Raw genomic sequence first — 20,867 nt, forward strand, 5'->3', positions numbered from 1 at the left:
TTCAGTAATAAATTGCAAGTCAGATTAACTGAAGCATTAGGAAACTATTCACTACCTTGTAAGCTTGATCTAAATCTGATATGGGTAGCATATACTTAATGTGTAAACAGAGAAGTGGGCATGATAAACATAACTATTACAAAGTAATTATTGTGGTTCTTGAAAGATTCCTAGAAGCAAGCAAATTTACACTGTATAGGATAAGGTAACATGGGTGAACAAAAAAATGATTTTCTATATATAAAAAGTGAATTTGATAGAGGGAATCTGTGTGGAAGCCCATGGTATATATACCATCTTCATCATCATCATCATCAGTTAGCATCTGTTTTCCATGCTGGCATGGGTTAGACAGTTTGACTGAAACTGGTAAACAGGAGAGCTGCACTAGATTCCAGTATGATTTGGAATGGTTTCTACAGCTGGATGCCCTTCCTAAAGCCAACCACTTCAAGAGTGCAATGGGTGCTTTTTATGTGCCACTGGCATGGGTGCCAGTCATGTAGCACTGGCATTGGCCACAACTATGATTCTCTAAGCTTGATGAATCTTCTCAAGCACTGGCATATTGCCAAAGGCCTCAGTCACTTGTCATCACCTCTGTGAAGCCCAACGTTTGAAGGGTGCTTTTCACCAGCAAGTGTGCCAGTTATGTGACACTGGCATCATCTTTGTGTGTTTTTGTGTTTGTGTTTGTGTTCGACCCACACAGTGCTTAACAACTGGTTTTGGTTTTTATATGTCCTTGTAGTTTGGTAGTTTGGTAAATGTGACCAATAGAATAAGTAGCAAACTTAAGAAAGCAAGTACAAGGTGGTGCCCCAGTATGGTTGCAGTCCAATGAATGAAACAAGTAAAATATAAAGATAAGAAAACATTGGACAAATTAGGGGTTAATGATGCTAAAGAAAAGGTTTAAATAAGACCAAAACAATGTAAAAGATATGAAGGATAAAATCATGACAAAACTCACAAAAATACCAAGCAAAAAATGGAGAAAACAAACTTCTCTGTGACCAGCATCTGGCAATATTCAACAGAAAGGAAGTGAAGCCATATTAAAGTCAGCAATAACCCAAAAGATTGGGAATAAATGTAAAAACAAATCTAATTTTAGATGCATAAGATTAATACCAAAACCACAAAACAATGTTAACCCTTTTGTTACTGCATTTATTTTGAGATGCTCTGTGTTTCTTTCAATTACTTTAAATATAACAAAGAATTTAGTAAAATAACTTAGTTATCATTCAGCTAGTGTTAGGAACATAAATTGTGATTAAGGTTTGGTGGAAGATTTTAATTCAAAACTTATGAAAACAAGACATTTGTACTAAAGAGCCAGAGCCGGTTTCAGCCGGGTTGGTAACGAAAGGGTTAAAATTAAGTAATAAAATGGAAGTTCATGTCAACTGCTAATTATGCAACCATCAAAGTTTGCAGTTGATATAAATTAACATAATTTATGGGTAATTTTTGTAAAGACAAAATATATCAACTTACATTACTAGGTAGTTAGCTATACTAGGTGCAGGAGTGGCTGTGTGGTGAGATGTTTGCTTCCCAGCCAAAATGGTTCCAAGTTGAGTCTCACAGTGTGACACCTTGGGCAAGTGTCTTCTACTGTAGCATTGGGTTGACCAAAGTCTTGTGAGTGAATTTGGTAGATGGAAGCTACCAATAATGTGTCATCATTATTATCATTTAACGTCTGTTATCCATGCTGGCATGGGTTGGATGGTTTGACTGCGCTGGCTCACTGGAAGGCTGCACCAAACTCCAATCTTATTTGGCCTGGTTTCCTATGGCTGCATGCCCCTTCCTAACACCAACCACTCTGAGAGTGTAATGGGTGCTTTTACGTGCCATTTGCATGACCTGGGGTGCTTTTACGTGTCACCAGCATGGGTGCCAATTTGTGCGACACTGGTATCTGCCACAACTGCGATTTTGCTTGACTTGATGGGTTTTCATTGCAAGCATGACATAATGCCAAAGGTCTTGGTCATTGCCTCTGTGAGCTCCAACAGTTGAAAGGAACTCAGCCACTTTGCCTCCATGAGGCCCAACACTCAAAAGTAACTCAGCCACTTTGCTTCCATGAAGTATTCTTTACATGCCACCAGCATGGGTGCACTTGGCTTGATGGGTTCTCTCAAGCACAACACATTGCCAAATGTCTCAGTCACTAGTCATTGCCTCTGTGAGGTTCAAAGTTCAAAGATCATGCTTCATCACCTTGTTTCATGCCCTCCTGGGTGTACCGCTACCACAGGTTCCCTCCACATTTAGAGATCAGCATTTCTTTACATGGCTGTCCGCATCCAAACACATCACATGACCATATCAGTACAGTCGTCTCTCTTGCACACCACATCTGATGCCTCTTATGCCTAACTTTTCTCTCAAGATGCTTATACTCTGTTGAACATGCACACTGACATTGCACATCCAGTGAAGCGTACTGGCTTCATTTCTTTCAAGCCTACACATATCCTCAGCTGTCACAGCCCATGTTTCACTGCCATGCAGCATTGCTGTTCACACACAGGCATCAAACAATCTACCTTTCACTCTGAGAGAGAGAGGCCCTTTGTTTCCAGCAGGGGTGGAAACTCTCTTAACTTTGCCCAACCTAATCTTATTCTGACAGCTATGCTCTTGGAGCATCCTCCTCCATTACTAACTTGGTCACCTAGATAACAGAAGCTCTCTACTAATTCTATCTACTCATTCTTCCCCCTTAGCAGTTGATGGAGTCTATTTTCTGCTCATTTTCAGCGTTTATTGTACCTGTGCATCTTTCACCTACAAAAGCTAGTTTCCCTATTAACCTTCCTCTGATATTGCTGCTCCTTTTATGTGTCCAAAGCTTACACTGGGTGCATCTTATGGAGTTTCTACCTACACCTTTTCTACAGTAATCTGACACAGTACCCTGCTCCTCCCATTCTTCCAGGCATTCCACCGGAATTTTGCACCTGCCACAGATCCGGTCTGTAGCACTCAGGAATTCCCAGTTGCCCTCTATGTGACAAGTCTGTAGCCCCTCCTCCCTTTCATCAAATTACTCAATTAGGATGTCCCTAAATCTCTGAGCATATGAAGGGTCCTTTAGCTTCCAAATCCTTCTTTTCCAAATTGGTTTACTTCTTGGCATCCTTCTGGCCTGGGGTCTAAAGTCATTATTAACTAGACTGTGCTGTGGGTACATTCTTTGCCATGGAGGGACTTTGTATTTAGGAACAACCATGCATCATGCTGTTTGGTGAGAATGTATAAATATATATGTCTACATATGTGTCTTTGTGTCAATATTTGTCCCCCACCACTGCTTGACAACTGGTATTGTTGTGTTTACCATCCCTGTTACTTTGTGGTTTGGCAAAAGTGACCGATAGAATAAATACGAGGCTTTACAAACAAAGAAAGAAAATAAGTTCTGGGGTCAATTCATTTAACTAAATTTCTTCAAGGTAGTGCTCCAGTATGACCACAGTTGAATGACTAACACATGTAAAAGAAAAGAGATTGTAATTGCGTAACATGCAGATTCTTCCACATGCAAACCGATGATAAACAGTATCAATACAGTTTGAATCTAGTTTGTATCAATGGTTATGATACTCTGGAATATGTTGAGACTGATAAAGAGATTAAAAAAAAGCCACCCAGATATAATGAACAAAGACCAAAATGAAGCACTGTGCATTCTGATAAGCATCATAATTTCTGTTAATCAAAATTCTTCTGGAAGATAACTGAGACATTACCAAAGTATAAGGACTTTGAATTGGAAGTAATTGTACTAGTAATAACTGGCAAATTAACCCTTTTATTGCAAAAATTAAATTTCATGGTTATTCCAGTAATGATCTTAAATATATACCAAAAAATAGTTGAAAATAATTTAAAGCATCACTCAGTCGAGGTGATCTTAGTTTTGGGAGCTACATGGTGATTTTATTTGTGTTGTTGTAAGGGAAAATGCATCCAGTACACTCTCTAAAGTGGTTGGTGTTGGTAAGGGTATCCAGTTGAAGAAACTATGCCAAAGCAGACACTGGGGTATGACTCAATCTTTCAACTTGTCAGATCCTGTCAAACCATTCAACTCATGTCAGCATGAAAGACAGATAGATGTTAAAAGATGATAATGACATATGCACACACACACACATATGCACACAAACACACACACACACACACACACACGGCATTTAGGTTAAATTTGTCAAAATTTTATGCCACCTTTTTTCCAGGAACAACTTAATGTATTGGTGAAGCAACAAAGGTATTGGAGAGCATAAAGATTAAAGACATAGTTGAGTGAAGGTTAGCTGACATGGAGGACTGGAAGCCATCTGAATACTGGAAAAGAATTACCTGTATCATGATGATTCGTATTGGGTATCAAAATGCTGAGATTATGACTCAATGCTCTGTGAACAGTGTAAAGGCTGTAAGACATGACATGGATAGCTGCAATGAAGACTACAGAGCTGTAGGGGACACAACAGGCATTCTGATTGAGTCTTCACACTGGAATTCATCCATCAACTACAGGACAAAGTGATGGAAGATCTGAGAAGGGAATTTAGGATTTGGTGAAAGAGATGTATGTTGGAGTCACCACCATGAAGCTGGCCATGAATGAGGGCCTTCACTACCACTTGTACAAGAGGTACAAGAAATGAATTTTGACAGCTAAGGTCAATGTGAACCACTTGGCAAAGGAAAAGCTCCTGAACAAGCTGAGACATCTTGTTGATCCAGGGATGATCTAGTCCTTCTCAGACAGAAATAATTTCTGCCAGGAGCAGTTGCACAACATCCAGAACAACAGGTGGCTTACCTACAATCCAGGTGATGTCCCATATGTCATGAAAACAAAGTTTCCTCAAAGTATGATGTGTCTCCAGTTAGGGTGATGCCATGTCGCCATACATCTTTGAACAGAGTCTTAGGTTCAATTCAAATGGCTATGTGAAGCTGCTAGAGACAGGATCAAACCCTGGGTAGAAAAGGTTGCTGCTGAAAGGCAATATGTGTGATACTAGGATTTTAACTTCTTGCTATACCTCCAGAAAGAGTCAGAAGTGGTTGTCAGAGAATTTCTATGACTTTACCAGCCCCAATTTTTGGCCTCCCAATTCCTCTAATTCTGATCCTATGGATTGGATTACTATGTGGGGCATGGTTTAGAAAGACACAAACTGCTTTGCTTGCAACACCAACACTGAACTGATGGCCAAGATCAAGGAGATGTTTGAAGATGTTCCCAGGGACACAGTGAAGAATGCATGCTCCAGGCTCTGGAGCCGACTTGAAGCTGTAGTAGAAGCTGAGGGTTTCTACTTCGAGTAAACTGTTAGGTTCTTGTGTATATATATATGACAGACTTCCTGCAGCATCTGTCTATCAAATTCACTCAACAGACATCAGTCAGCCAAAGGCTATAACAGACGACTCTGACTTATCCAAAGTGGTGTACAGTGGGACCAAACCTGAAACTACATGACCATACCTGTACCTGTTTGTAAATATTAAAAATTATTTAATCTCTAATGAGGAAGTTTAGAGTCAAGAAAATCTTATCAAATTATATATATATTTTATTTATGCGCTCTTTTCAATCCTAGCCAGGCTCATAGGCCCGGTTTCCCGGTTTCTGTGGTGTAAGTGTTCCCCCCAGCTGGACGGGACACCAGTCCATCACAGCGTTACTCAAGAAACAGGAAGAGAGAGTGAGAGAAAGTTGTGGCAAAAGAGTACAACAGGGGTCGCCACCACCCTCTGCTGGAGCCTCGTGGAGATTTTTAGGTGTTTTCACTCAATAAACACACACAACACCTGGTCTGGTAATCAAAACTGCAATCCTCCGACTGTGAGTCTGCTGCCCTAACCACTGGGCCATTGCGCCTCCCCCCATGCACACATATATATACACATATATATAAGGGAGAAAGAAAGAAGGAGGAATGTAAGAGAAAGAGAAAAAAGGGGGCGGAAGTGTGGGGAGAGAAGATAAAAGGAAAAGAAACTACTTCAAAAATATGAGAAAAGGGTTTTCAAAAGTGTCCTAATATTGTTTGTTTTTTATTCATAAAGATAAGGTTAATAACCTGCAATATAATTTAATTATTCTCGTTGCTATGAAACTTTGAGATGAGACAGAGATTTGTATTTGAAACAGCAGGGAAACACTTTATACAAAACGAGAAGCTAGTGGTAGTAATTAATATCTGACAGTTTGTATCAAAAACCGTATTAAATTCACCAGTCTCAAACCAAATGATGATGATGATGATGATGATGCTGATGACGATGATGACACACTTACACAGACACGTTAACACATTTAACATTCCACCAGTACTCAAAATATGACATCTCTCATTTACCCATATAATGAATATTACACAATTAATACACATCAACAGATGCCTATACTGTCCACCACACCACCACGACCACAATCACCACTACCACCATGACCACCAGCATTGTCACCAGTGCTAAACATATGAGTTTGAAACTAAAGGGAAAAACAATATAAGTACATATTTTAAATCAACAGACAAAAAAGTTATTAAAAGCTGTTAGTCATGTGTACAAGGAATTCATAAACTATACAAAAATGATAAAAGGCTTAATTTGTGTTTACATGATGCTATTGATGACAATGATAGTGGTGGTGGTAGTGGTGGCACTGATGATGAGGACACTGACGACAATGATGATGCTGATGATGACAGTATGATGATTGCAGTAATGCTAATAGTGGAAATGGTAATGCAGACTAACTGAGCTGTGTTGTTGATGATGATGAGTTGGATGATAAGAGAGAGAGTGTTGTATATATGTTGATAGCAATGTCGTTGTTGATTAGTCTCAAGTCAGCCATGATTGAAGAGCCTTGTGAGTAAAGGCACTCCAGTCATAACTATTGGATACTGTAGCAATTCTACTGCATGCAAGAATATTTTCTGTCAAAGGGATTATGTCTTCTGAACTAGTTATTTTATCTTTCTCACTCTCCAACATTAGAAAGAAAGATATAGGGATAAAGAAGGAAGGATAGGGAAAGAGAGAGAAATGGTGTAGGTTGTCATCATGATCATCATCATTTAACGTCCGCTTTCCATGCTAGCATGGGTTGGACAATTTGACTGAGGTCTGGCGAACCAGATGGCTGCACCAGACTCCAATCTGATCTGGCAGAGTTTCTACAGCTGGATGTCCTTCCTAACGCCAACTACTCCGAGAGTGTAGTGGGTGCTTTTATGTGCCACCAGCACAAGGGCCAGTCAGGCGGTACTGGCAACGGCCATGCTCAAATCGAAGGAGATAACTGTAGCAGCACTTTGAACACACCCTGCTAAACACTGCTTTTCACAGTTGATTAGTTTGCAGACGGGATGTAAAGCTTAAAGTTTTGAGTTAAACTGGGCAAAAACAATACAGAGATATATTGAATGCTCCAGATTACTTATGAGTTAACTTCTATGAGCCGAGCATCGAGGAGGTGAAAGATGATATGGGAGGGATGTATGTCTATGAAGACAATAAGATTACAGTTTGGAGTTGGCGAGGTAACTGTACACAGAATTAATCATGAAGCTCTGAACATGAGCAAAATTAGTGCAAAGTTTATTTCCAGGGTGCTCAGTGATGAACAGGAGGAAAGACTCGTTGACTGTAGGGAGATGGTTGAGCTCATTACTTCCAATCCAAGAGAGCTTGAGACTCTGGTGACCTGTGATGAAAGTAGGATCTACTGTTATGATCCAAAGTCCATGAGGCAATGGAAGCATCCTGGCTCTCTGTTGTAAAGCAGTCTTTTACCACTTTTGTATCTGTCTTTTGACAACAGTTGTTGCTCTAACAGATATTGTTATATTCTGAAGTTGTGAATAGAGTGGTTCTATCTGGCACCATACAACCCCCCAGTCATACAGTGTTATTATCCTCAAAAGGCTGGAACATTATAATGTCCACTCAGTATCACAGTAAAATTACTATATCAGCACTGACACAACTATCAACACAGTCTACATGTACTTCTGACTTTCTCAACCATCTCCTGTCGATCAGCTACTGGTCTATTTATAATGGCTGGTTACAGCCACTTTTTACTTAGATGGGTGTACAGTTTCACCATACAACACTCTCTGATACCCAAGAAGGTCAGGCAAAGCAAGTCCACTAGAAAGCTTATGATGATTCCCTTTTTCAACCACTATGCCCACTTGGTTCCCTCTAGCCAGATGGTCAACAAAGACTACTTTATGCAGGTTTTGAGGTAGTTCGGGAAGAGATTTTGTCATAAAAGACCAGGGTGCCTGTACCAGAACAATGCACCAATCCACAATTCCATTCTGGTAATAAACTACTTGAGAGAGATGAGCATCAAAACTATTCCTCATCCTCCATAGAGTCCTCCCTACATTGAGAAGATGAAGGAAACTGTGTCAAGGGTCCTGGATACCTTCACTTTGTGAGATTTACATGGGGCCTCTCATGAAGTGGCTGGCATGCTAAAACAAGTGCATTGAAGTCAGAGGATCCTACTTTGTAGGAGGTTAGAGTTTTATACTTTGCAATGAATAAATGTCTCTCCTAAAAAGTCTCAAAACTTCTGGAATACACTGTGGTGTTTACTATAGTTCAAAGGAATATGACTAATTCAAATCCAATAAGTCTGTCTTTGTTAATCTTACTCAGTGTATATTTACTGACATACCAGTCAAATATTTTAGACCAAAACAGTAGGTTGGCTTGTAATACACCAAGATGACTTTGGAGGACCAAAAATTTCAAACAATGGGGATTTGGAAAGATGTTAAAATGTTTACACTAAATACTGTCAACCTTTATACCAGAAAATGCAGTGTGCATTGACAGGAATAGTCATGTACTAAAGTTTGATAGTTTATCTCTGAATTCTTCGGGTATTTTTACCCCTTTGACTAATTATGCTTTCAGTGGATGACTTTAAAATATAATGCATGCATGTATGTTGTTATGCTTTTATGGTTGCATGAATAGATATTTAACATGCAGCTATGTTTGTACATAGATATATTCAGTTTACAGTTGTATAGTAAGGTGGAAGGAGTGTTTTGTTCCTCTTTACTTTCTTTATTTTATTTACAATTTTTTTTATATTTCTGTGACTCCTCCTCCTCCTTCCTTCCTTCCTTTACTTCTTTTCCTTCTCAAGCTTTGTTCAAATTGATATCTCATTGCCATTTCCTTTTCTCTCATATTCCAGATCATGGTTCACGAAACAAATGTGGTAATTGAGGAGCCAGAAGTAGCAGGAGAAAATTCAGTTCTTATTAGAAACTCTTCTGTTTTTTAATGGGTTTTCCATTCCTTGACAATGTGCCTTTTATTAGCAAAATAATTTTAAAGATAACTTTTATCAAGGCCAATTAAGGTAAAAATAACAAATTACATTTTCCTATTTAAAAAAATATAGATACAAGAGCAATTGGATGGCTTCTCTTGACCAACCAACTAGTTGCTGTATTTTAACAAATAGTGAAGAGCTCTTTAATCAACAGGCCTGCAAAGATTCTGATATAGATCCTAGTCAACATATCCGAGTTTCCTTCAGTGCTGTTGTATTCTAAGCAGCCATTTTGACCAAAATGAAATTGAAAAATTATTTCAACTCTGTAATTATTTGTTTCACTTTGAAAAGGAGCTTTTATGTTCAAAATATTGTAATATAAAATAAATGTTATTTGTTTTAAAGTAAACAAAGTCTGCATTGTGATGATTTTTTTCTTTTATTCAAGTATTCAGATATGTATATAAAATAGCTGATGAAAATGCCTCAAAGCTCTTAGCTCCGGCATTTGAAACTCTGAGCTCTACTATGACAACTTACTGAGTGTCCTATACTATATACTCCTTTACTTGTTTCAGTCATTTGACTGTGGCCATGCTATAGCACCCCCTTTAATCAAGTAAATCGACCCCAGGATTCATTTTTTATAAGCCTAGTACTTATTCTATCAGTCTCTTTTGCTGAACTGCTAAGTTATGGGGATGTAAACACACCAACATCAGTTGTCAAGTGATGCTGGGGGACAAACACAGACACACAAACGTACACACACACACACACAAACATATATATATATATATATATATATATATATATATATATATATATACATATATATATACATGTATACGATGGGCTTCTTTCAGTTTGCGTCTACCAAATCCACTCGCAAGGCTTTGGTCTGTCCGAGGCTATAGTTGAAGACACTTGCTCTAGGTGCCACGCAGTGGGACTGAACCCGGAACCATGTGGCTCGTAAGCAAGCTACTTACCACACAGCCACTCCTACAGCTGATATTGGTGAGATTTGTACTAAGTGTGCAGAGACTCAGATAAAATTCTGTTTACTGCTCCCATGACTGAGCCAATTTACCCCAATAACCAGCTGAATATTCTGGTCAATTTAATCAGCAATTCCCCACCACATAATTTATGTGTGTGTGTGTGTATCGATTAGAAACACTTATTACATTAAAAGAATATTTTATTGTTTGAAAAGAAAAAGGAAAGAAAAGAAAACAAAGCAATGCAAATAAAGAGAAATCCACTGAAATGATTATCGATATAAAGCTGAGAACATCTTTGAATAATAAATGCATTAAGAGCGATATAGGTTAGTAATATACATTTAAATTTTATTTAGGTATGAAACTATAAATTATGCCATATTAACTATATTGGGAAATTTTTGAAAAAGTTTAAAAAATTTCTAAATCCTCTGTATAATATCTTCTTCACACTTCAGTTGTGTGTGTGTTTGTGTGTGTGTGTGTGAGTATATAAAAGTGCATGCATATGTATGAATATGTGGTCTATAACTTTGATTGCTGCATAATAATGGTTTACAGCTCTGGAGTGCTTTTAATTGGTAAATAAATTTCACAATATATCTTTGTGGCTTGCAATAAAGCAAAGAAAAAGAAAAAGACAATGGGAAAAAATATATATTTTGAAATAATTCAGTTTATGTCATTACTTTTTTATTGCTTTCTGCCATATGGCTGTGGCTATGCTGGAGGTACTGCTATTATTTAATTTCTGAAAGAAAAAATGGGTTTATTATATATTTATCATGTGTTTTGCATTAAATAAACTAGCAAATCTACCCATCTACGATGGAGGCATAGAATGAGGGAGGGAAGTCATAACAGCAGTATGTATTGAAAAATGTGTAAATGAACTTGGTAGATTACTGGGTGATGTCTTAGAGAAATCACATTATTGTTAGTGATACAGCATTCTATTGCAGCTATATGACATGTGTTTGTGACTAAGTGACATGTGACGATGGTTCGCTCCCGAATTGAAATAGGATCCCAGCCCCTGTATCATGAATGGTTATGTGGACCACTCCTAATGAAGGCCAGAGCTTCTTTCAACCACTACATAAAAAAGTATTAAGAAAAATGTTATTTAGATATACTTTTATTTTAGTTGTCTATACTATTTTATGCTTGTTTACACTCTTATACATTTAAAGTTCACAAATTTCCTTATTTAAATTATAAATCATATTCCTTTCGGTAATATCAATACGATTACAAAATGTCTTTGTAGATGACATTTTCTGTTTGGTTGACACTAATTTTCAAATTATGGGAGCCCATAGCTCTCCTCGTAGTGACGTATAACTGGCCGCGTGTAAACACTGGAGTGGATAATAATACACCTACATGATCTAAAGTCTGGCCCTGTGCCTTGTTTGCTGTGAATGTGCAAGCGGAATCTTTAGGGTTGCTGGAAAAAAGTATGTAGTGGTATTTCGACTGTCACTATGTTCTGAGTTCAAATTCCACTGGGGTTGACTTTGCCTTTCATCCTTTCAGAGTCAATGAATTAAATACCAGTGAAACACTGGGGTAGATGTAATCGACTAGTGTCCTCCCCCCATATTTCAGGTCTAGTGCCTTTAGTAGAAAGGATTATTATTATTATTATTATTGTTATTATTAGTTCATCTTGTCTGTTTGCCTTTGTAAAGAGTTACATCAATCCTTTTAAAATATTACTACTACTACTACTACTACTACTACTACTACTAAGGTGGCAAGCTGTCAGAGTCGTTAGCATGCCAGACAAAATGCATGGTAGCACTTCATCCTTCTTTGCATTCTGAGTTCAAATTCCACCAAGTGTGACTTTGCCTTTCATCAATTTTGGGTTGATGTAAAAAGTACCTGTTGCATACAGATGTTGATATAATCAACTATTTCTCAACCACAAAATCCCACATCTTGTGTGTATAGCGAAAAAAGACTATTGTTACTACTGCTATTAGGGCAGTGGATTGGCAGAATCATTAGAGCATAAGAAGAAAATATTCTGGTTCTCTACATTCTGAGTTCAAATCCCACTAAGGTCGTCTTTGCCTTTCATCCTTTCAGGTTTGATAAAAAAAAAAATGTACTAGTCAATTACTAGATTTCATGGTATCAATTAAACACCTCCCCTCAAAATTACTAACACTGTCCCTAAATTCTTTCTTATTTTGGTAGAAGGCTAGAAGTTTTGAGGGGAGGGAGCAAGTAAATTACATGGACCCCAGTATTTGACTCATACTTTATTTTACCGAGCCTAAAAAGATTAAAGGTAGAGGTGACCTTGGTGAGATATGAACTCAGATTGTAAAGAGGCGGAAGAAATGCCATTAAGCATTTTGTTTGATGCACTAATGATTCTGCCAGCTTACTGCCTTCTTTGTACTTAAATTAGAAATCATTATTATTGTTTCTGTTGTTGTTGTTAGTAAAAGAAGATGGTGATTATGAGGAACTGTATATTTGGAAAAGTTGGTGACCAGAATTTTTAGAATCAAGTGATTAAATTTGAAAGAGTACAACCCCCACCACACACACAAAACACTCCAGCTAAATCAGGAGGCTTAATAGAACACAAGATGGCAAGTTTGTCTCATTTGATGAGAAGGTGAAAGTAGGTTAATTAATGTTTGGTCCATTTTAATAAGTGCATCTAGCTGAAAGAGAAGAGATGATGCATATTACTGTTGCAGCACTGCTTTGCAAACCAGTAATGTTTCTGCTGTTAATATTTGGTTCAAAATTCAGTAATTTGATATCTATATGAAATATAAAGAAAATATAGAAGGCATACATAAACACACATTTGCATATACACAAACACATATAATTGTTTTCGATATATACTGGAGAATTTATGCATTTTGTTGAAGTTGAAGCTTTCCTCCGTTACTAGAATTTTATATTTTCACGGTTTATCATGACTGGACATATTGTCTGGACGAGCAATGAGAATTAGTGACAAACTTTGGAATTTAACTGAGGGGAATAATGAATAGCAAAATTAGTAGAATGCCACACAAAATGCTATGCAGTTAAGCTTTTTCACATTCTGGGTTAAAATCACACCGACAAACAAAATTGTTTTTCATCCTTTCAAGGCCAATATATGTACAATCAAAAAACTCATTTGGTTTCAAGGTTCGCAATTGGGAAATTGTGAATTGTGAATTATCACCGCTAAGCCCTGTTCTACACTTGCCTGAGTTCACAATATCTGTCAAAGGCCCTAGTTATATGCCCTGTGGCTAAGGTATATATAACACAGAAGAACTGATCTCTTGACATGTGTATAGTTATGCTTTGAAGTCAAATGAACAAGTCCCCCTGCCTAAGAGTAAAACACACTCTGTGCGTCAATTATAAGATCTTGTGATCTTACTTTTCAGGTAAGCAGGAAACTCAGAAGAGCAGAATAAACTATAAATAAGCCAGAAGACAATAGGAAACCTGGTGTACTTTTCTTGTGAAAAACCATGACTCTTCAGATTTTGGCATGGAGGTCGTCTATGATAGCTGGTTCCTGTAGGAATGGCAATCGAAGAGAAAGAGAGAGGGAGAGAGAGAGAGATAATTTCTTTATTCACTATAAGGTTGAGAAAAAGAGTGGGGTGAGGGGACAGTTCTCAAATTTGTCATGTTCATGTAATTTATGAAATGCCATAAATATCTGGTAACGTTGGACACATACTAGTTACCTGCATAGCCAGTCAGGTTGTTTAGTCCCAGGTCAAATTTTATTGAAATTTTATAAAGAGAATCATTCAGACTATGACCATCTTATCTTAAGGGGATATCTAAGAATATATTATCTAGTGAGTCTTTCTTATTTTAAGATAGTGTGATATTATTTGAAGTAGATTTGACTGCTATTTCTTGTAGTTCGATCATCTGTGTAGAGATTCCAGTCCAGTCATGCAGGATGGGGTAGTAATATTCTCGTTAACTTCTACAAGGGTGGGGGAGATATTCCAGAAAGAAATACAGAGGTATGAAAGTAGTAGAAAGAATTATAGTAGTACAGGTAAATAGAAAAAAATAATTAGAATAATTAAGAGATTTATCGATTTGTAAACACGTGTGTCTGTGTGCGCGTCATGTATACAGTATAATAGACTGGCCGTCATGAGAACAAATGTGTGTGTGCGTGTAAGCATAGATGTATGCGCGTGTTAAGAACATAAAAGAATGGTAACGAAGGAGACAGTGAAAGAGTCTATAGCCATCGAAGTGAGAAGTTCATAGACACAAGAAAGAGAATACCAGTTCGTAGTCGTTAGTACACAGTAGTTGAAATACTGTATCAAGAAGTTGCGGCCATGACGCTGAGCCGGTTGCAGCTGTTGGAACCTGGACAAGATGCTTGCTGAGCTATGTACGTAGAGAAATGATGTCGACGATGTTGAGAAGATGGTAGCGACGAAGGAGGTTGCCGTAATGCTAATGCACAAAGTTTGTAAGTCTCAACATGGCTGCTGTGGTGTCTTATGTGGCCAGTGGCTAGACCTAAAAAGTTCTAGAACCGAAAGACCTCGGGATCTTTTCGGTTTGAACGGCAGTTTTTAAAAATAATTTCCACGTAACTAAACACTTTTAAACTTCGTATACTGGTAGAATGTGTTTATAAAACATCTTTTTCTCTTGGCTTTATTGAGAAAATTCTATAGTTTGTAAGGTATTTGTCGTTATTTTTCTTCAATTTCTGCAATTTCAACCAATCAATGACGTCTATTGAGGTGAAAACATTCTGTGCCGTATGAATATGTCCCTCGTTTAAGAAAGAGAATGGGTTTATTTACATTTCTGAAGAAAAAAAGATACCCTTCCCCTCAACCCTAACTAACCCTAACCCTAAAACAGATTGAAATGCAATATATCGATACTAGGGTTATAATTATGGGTGACAATTTCATATGACACCGCTAGAAAAAAACTGCCGTTCAAACCGAAATGATCCAGACCTCGAGAGGAGGAGGTGAATTTTTATAAAGAACAGCAGGCTAAAACGGGGTTGAGAACAGGCTGTCTCACGTGATCGTATTTAGAGGCTCTGATTGATTATACGCAGCAAATTGGCGTGACAGAATTAGGGACAAATGGCGCCAATACCAATCAAAGTAGTGGACACAACGGGGCCCAAATAGCGGTCAGAGGCCAGCTGTTATCTGCTACATTGGAATGCACGTATATATAATATAGGGGAGAGAGGAATTTCACTCGAGTGTACGCTACATATCATATATATCATACTTATGGGTGCCTCTTTTATAACTTCTTCTTCATGCAAAGACAGTCTTATTCATTTAGTTTATCATAAATCTTATAAAGAGGAATAACTTCTTTATACACTGACGTCAGCATGTCATTTGTATGGCACATCACCTATTCGCATCTTTAGACGCAAAATCTTGATCCTTGACATTTCTTATTGAGATTTGGGTTGCAACCCATATCAATTAAGAAAGTTTTCATTTTTTTACTGTTCTGTTGATAAAATGTGTATATGAAGTTAATTTTAGCTGGTTTCTTTCTTTGCTTTTCCAGATTATGGCTTAAAGCATTTACTAGCATAACTGAGTGTACCATTGATTATTGGTATAAATGTAAATTTATAATCAGGGTGAAAGAGCTGCAAGTTTCAGAGTAGTTGTTCATGAATATTCTCCTTCTCTCTGATTTTGGAAGAGCTGTTTACATCTGCAGGGCAACTAACCTCTATGTCTCTACGTGTCTCTTTTTATGTACCAAATAGCTATGTTCGGTCTGTTATGTTTGCACTTACCAGAAGTTTTGATGAGAATGTTCTACCATTATGCCTTGTGTTGACATATGCACGCACGCACACACACACACACACACACACACATACACACACACACACACACCACACACACACACACACACACACACTTATCATCATCATTATTACCATCATCATAATTATCATCATCATCAAGAAAATTTGCTTTGGGATTTAAAAATGCACCCGAATCTTAAAACGTGTAGTCGTTTTCAAATTTTGTAACAGATTTATTAGAATGTCAAACGGGTTCAACAATTGTTCGTTTATCAATGGCAAATAAAAAGAAAGAAATAAACGTTCGTGGAGAAGTTAGTAATAAAGGAAACTTCAGAAGGACATGCTTAAAAAGATCAAATGCTCATACAAATTCCAATGAGTTTCAGAGAGATAGAAATCAATACAAGTTTGATGAATAGCATTACAGACATACGCGACTGAAAGTTCAGTAATATTGCATTATATTAACAATTAGATACAATGAAGTTCTTATAAAAAGGGTATGAGGAAAAATAAAAATACTTTTTCAATTTTTGTCGAAGTGCATGAAAGAGGATTCTTTGTCACTGGTTTTGCAGGTGAGAGTTTGAACTCTTAAGATAAATTGGCTTTGTATATATATACATATATATGTGTGTATGTGTGTGTGTGTGTGTGTGTGTGTGTGTGTGGTGTGTGTGTGTTTATGCGGTAAAGGATCATGTTCTGATTGGTTGTATATTTAATGACGTCACTTGTTTTTGTCCATCAATACGAGATCTGATCAATAAGTATCCGGAATGTTGCCATAGTAACGAAGCTAAAGCACGCAGAATGAAGCCGCTTGGCACAGATTAACATTGACCTCTGCTGTGCATGCACACTAAGTTTTAACGTTCTGGCTCAGTTACCCTGTTTACAGCAGTGCTTAAAAGGAAGGTGTGTAATGTGTAACCGTCGCATTGACCACGACAGAAAAAGTTGTCATGACAACACCTGCTCAGAGGACTACGGAAAGTTGCAGAAAGTGTACGGAAAGAAGTGTATGAGTTGCACACAAGTGTACGAGTGGTTCAGACGATTCCATGATGGCTGAAAAGATGTCGATAATGACGAACATTCTGGGAGACCCGCAACCAGCAGAACTGAGAAAAACATCGCAGATGTGCATGCAGCTGTGAGGGGAAATCGTCGAATCAACTTCTGTGTGTTATCAGAGGATGTGCAGATTATTTACAGTTCAGTTAGGTTCATTATCACTTGGTATGAGACGCATGTCTGCCAAGTTTGTGCCAAAACTGCTTTCAGCTGACGAAAAAGACACTCGGCTTTCAGTTACATGAGAAGTCCTTGATTGTGTTGAGAACGATGAAAACTTTTTGAAAACTTTGCGTACCTCTGAGCAGGTATCGCCAAGCTTTTGGCAAAATTTGATGCAAATTCTCTGCTCAACTTTCTCTGTCTTAGTCAATGCAAAGATCACACATTACACATGTTACTTCCAAGCGCTGCTGTAAACAGCGGAAGTGAGCTAGAACATTAAAACTTTAGTGCGCATGCACTAAAGAGTTCAAGGTCAATGTGTACCAAGCAGCTTTACTCTGCGTGCTTTAGCTTCGTTACTATGGCAACAGTCTGGATACTTATCGATCCGATCACGTAGACTACTATTTCGGTGGCTGATCGCCTTAATGTCTTTTGGTTTATGGCGTTCTGGTTGATTGACTTCCTGGTGATGTCATTTGCTTGTCGAATGTTTCGATCCCTTGTTTTTGATGCAGTTCTCTATCCGGTTGATTTTCTGCTTATGTTTGTTGTTGTCAGAGGACTTGGTACCTTTTTTGGTTTGACAGTTGTCCAGCGTTCCATTCGGTTGATTCTCTTAATAAACCACTGGTTTCGGTCGACTCAATGTTTATTTGGTTTTTTCCCCTGAAGGTCTGGTTTTAACCAGAAAACAATCTCATTGATTGATCTTAGGGTGACGTCAGCAACTGGTGCTTGGGAAGGTGTAAGGTGTTATTGTACAGCAGTTTGGAGTTAGGGTTTCGAATCCCTGAGGTAGCCCGTTATTTAAACTTTTGATTTATGCCTGTTGTCTCTGGTCGTTTTACGTGAATAAATTGTTTTTACTCATTCTGGTGTGTTTTTATAGGGTATTCAGTTGTAGTTTATACTTCTTAAAAAACATATTTTCCTCATTTACTCGGAATTGGGCTGAAGCTTTTCCGGTGCATTGATAGAAAGGGAAAAATCTGGTGTTTCAGATTTCTGTTTGCGGGTATTGATCTAAGTGTTTACCTATAGGAATTTCTGTGGTTGTTGGGTAACGAATCTGTTGTCTGTGTACTGTCGGTCTGTCCCTCAAGGTCAAGCTCATTTGACCCATGTATTCCCGACCACACCCGCCACATTTGAGAACATAAATTAATTTCCTCGTTGCACAAGTAAAAGGTTTTTTTTATGGAGAATGTTTGACCTGACTTGAATTCATATATTGAACATTCCATTAGGTTGGTGCAGGCCTCGTAGTTAGGGCGGTTACATATTTTGTCTAGTAGGGTTGCATTTTTGGTGGATGATTTGGCGCTAGTGATTTAGGTCGACTTTTATTTTAAATAATTTTATGTGCTTCGAGTGCTTTTTCAATCGCATGTAGTTCATGAGAATGGTTTTATAATTATGGATGATGTTGTATTCTTCTATGTTTCTTGTTTTTTGTGTTGACACGAAAGATAAAGTTTTAAGTGTGTCAGAAGGTTTTCTTGTTTTTTGTAATTCTTGGATGCCTATTGTTTTTGCACGTTATATTCCATTGTTGATTAAACTGACTGGGTATTATTTTTCTAGCAATATATTGTTAAGTTCTTGGAGTCGTTTTAACCGAATTTCGATATTGGACACAATCATGCAAATTCTTCTTGCCAATATAAAAGGTATATTGATTTTAGTATGCTTTGGATGGCCGGAAGAAAATTAATAGGTAATGTTTTGAGTCTGTTGGTTTAAAAGAAATGTAGGTTTTAATGTTCGTATCTCTTTTTGTGATGATTAAAATGTCCAGAAAGAGCAGTTGCTTTTCATTTTATTCCATTATAAATTGAATACTGTGGTTAATGTTTTTAATCAAGATGTTCAGTTTGATGAGTTGATCAAAATTATGTAACCATAGAATGAAACAATCGTGTTTTCAGTTGGCGAGTAAGTATTTTCGGAAGTTATCACCAAATTTTAGCCTGGCATTTTCGTATATTTGGACTTCTAAGTACCCCATGACAAGATTAGCAAAAGTGGGGGCTACCCTCGTTACCATAGCAGTCCCAGATATATGTCTGTAGATACTGTCGTTGAAGTTGAAAAAATGATTTTGTTGGATGAATTTTAATCCTTCAATGATAAATCCTTTTCCAGTTCGGTCAGGTATGTCATTTAGAAAATTTTCAAGCCAGAATTGTGTAGCGTCTATTCCGTATTCAGTGTAATTGCAGCGTAGATATTTTAATCAACGAATAAGACATAAACAGATTCCACGCTGGTTTTACTCAGGAAATGGTTTTAAAAGTTTGAAGCATTTCTTACGAAACTCAGTATATACTGAAGAATGGGCTTTAGAAGACCGCCAATGAAGTTACTCACTCTATGTGTCTCACAGGATGGAGCCGCCCCAATTAGTGTCATTTTGAGAGATCTCTGGAATGTAGAATATTAATAACCAATGTGGTTGATCTGCTACTGGCTTCATCATTGTGGAGTTTTCTGAAGTCCGTAAAAGTCTTGGACGAAGATAGTGAGCCGTTTCATTATTTTGGATTGTTGGTACTTGTTAATTTTTTCGTAAAAGGTATTGTCACATAGAAGAGAACGTGTAGTGTTTATGTATTGTTCCTAGTCCATAATGACTACAGTACTACCTTTTACCATCTTCCTTAATATTTATATTTTGATCATCCTTGAGATCATTAATGATTTACCATTCTTCTCGACTTGCATTTGGTTTAAATTTTGGATGTAATAGTAAATTGTAGGGGAAATTGGTTACAAAATCACAAAATTTGCCTAGAGTTTGATTCTTCCCTTTTGTCGGATTGTAGTTGCTTTCATTATGAAACATTGAATGATCATTGATTTCTTTGTCAAATAGTTCTTTTGTAACCGGTAGTTTTCTATAAAATTCTGAGACATCATTCTGTATTTCATAGAAAGTTTTGAATTCATTGGAATTTTGGAGTGTACTTTAGTCCTTTCGAGAGAATTTTAATTTGTTGGGTTGACAGAGTTTTGTGTAAGAGATTAACGTATATATATATATATATATATATATATATACGTGTAAGCTTTCGATATAATTATAATGTTATACTTTTGGAACTAATAAACTGCAATGTAAAAGGAATAGCGCAAAGTTAGGCGATATGGGAACTAATAATAATAATCCTTACTACTAAAGGCACAAAGCCTGAAATTTCAGGGGAAAAGCTGTGTCGATTACACCGACCCCAGTGTTCAACTGGTACTTATTTTATCGACCTCGAAAGAATGAAAAGCAAAGTCGACCCGGCGGAATTTGAACTCAGAACATAAAGACGGATGAAATGTTGCTAAGCATTTTGCCCGACGAGCTAACGATTCTGCCAGCTCGCCGCCTTAATAATAATGATAATCCTTTCTACTAAAGGCACAAGATCTGAAA

At 37.4% G+C, this 20,867-nt stretch overlaps 1 protein-coding gene across 2 annotated transcripts in view; it reads left to right on the plus strand.

Annotated features, from left to right (window-relative positions):
• Positions 1 to 9,737, plus strand: part of LOC115209143 (feline leukemia virus subgroup C receptor-related protein 2) — a 203,685-nt gene extending 193,948 nt beyond the window's left edge. For both annotated transcript variants that reach the window (XM_029777307.2, XM_036501205.1), the window contains exon 11: positions 9,278 to 9,737. In XM_029777307.2, coding sequence (XP_029633167.1) covers positions 9,278 to 9,367 — 90 coding nt within the window. In that variant the 3' untranslated portion in view covers positions 9,368 to 9,737. The remainder of the gene's footprint in view (positions 1 to 9,277) is intronic.
• The last annotated feature ends 11,130 nt before the right edge of the window (positions 9,738 to 20,867 follow it).

The sequence above is a fragment of the Octopus sinensis genome, linkage group LG3 (genome assembly GCF_006345805.1).
Source record: "Octopus sinensis linkage group LG3, ASM634580v1, whole genome shotgun sequence".
Lineage (NCBI taxonomy): Eukaryota > Metazoa > Mollusca > Cephalopoda > Octopoda > Octopodidae > Octopus > Octopus sinensis.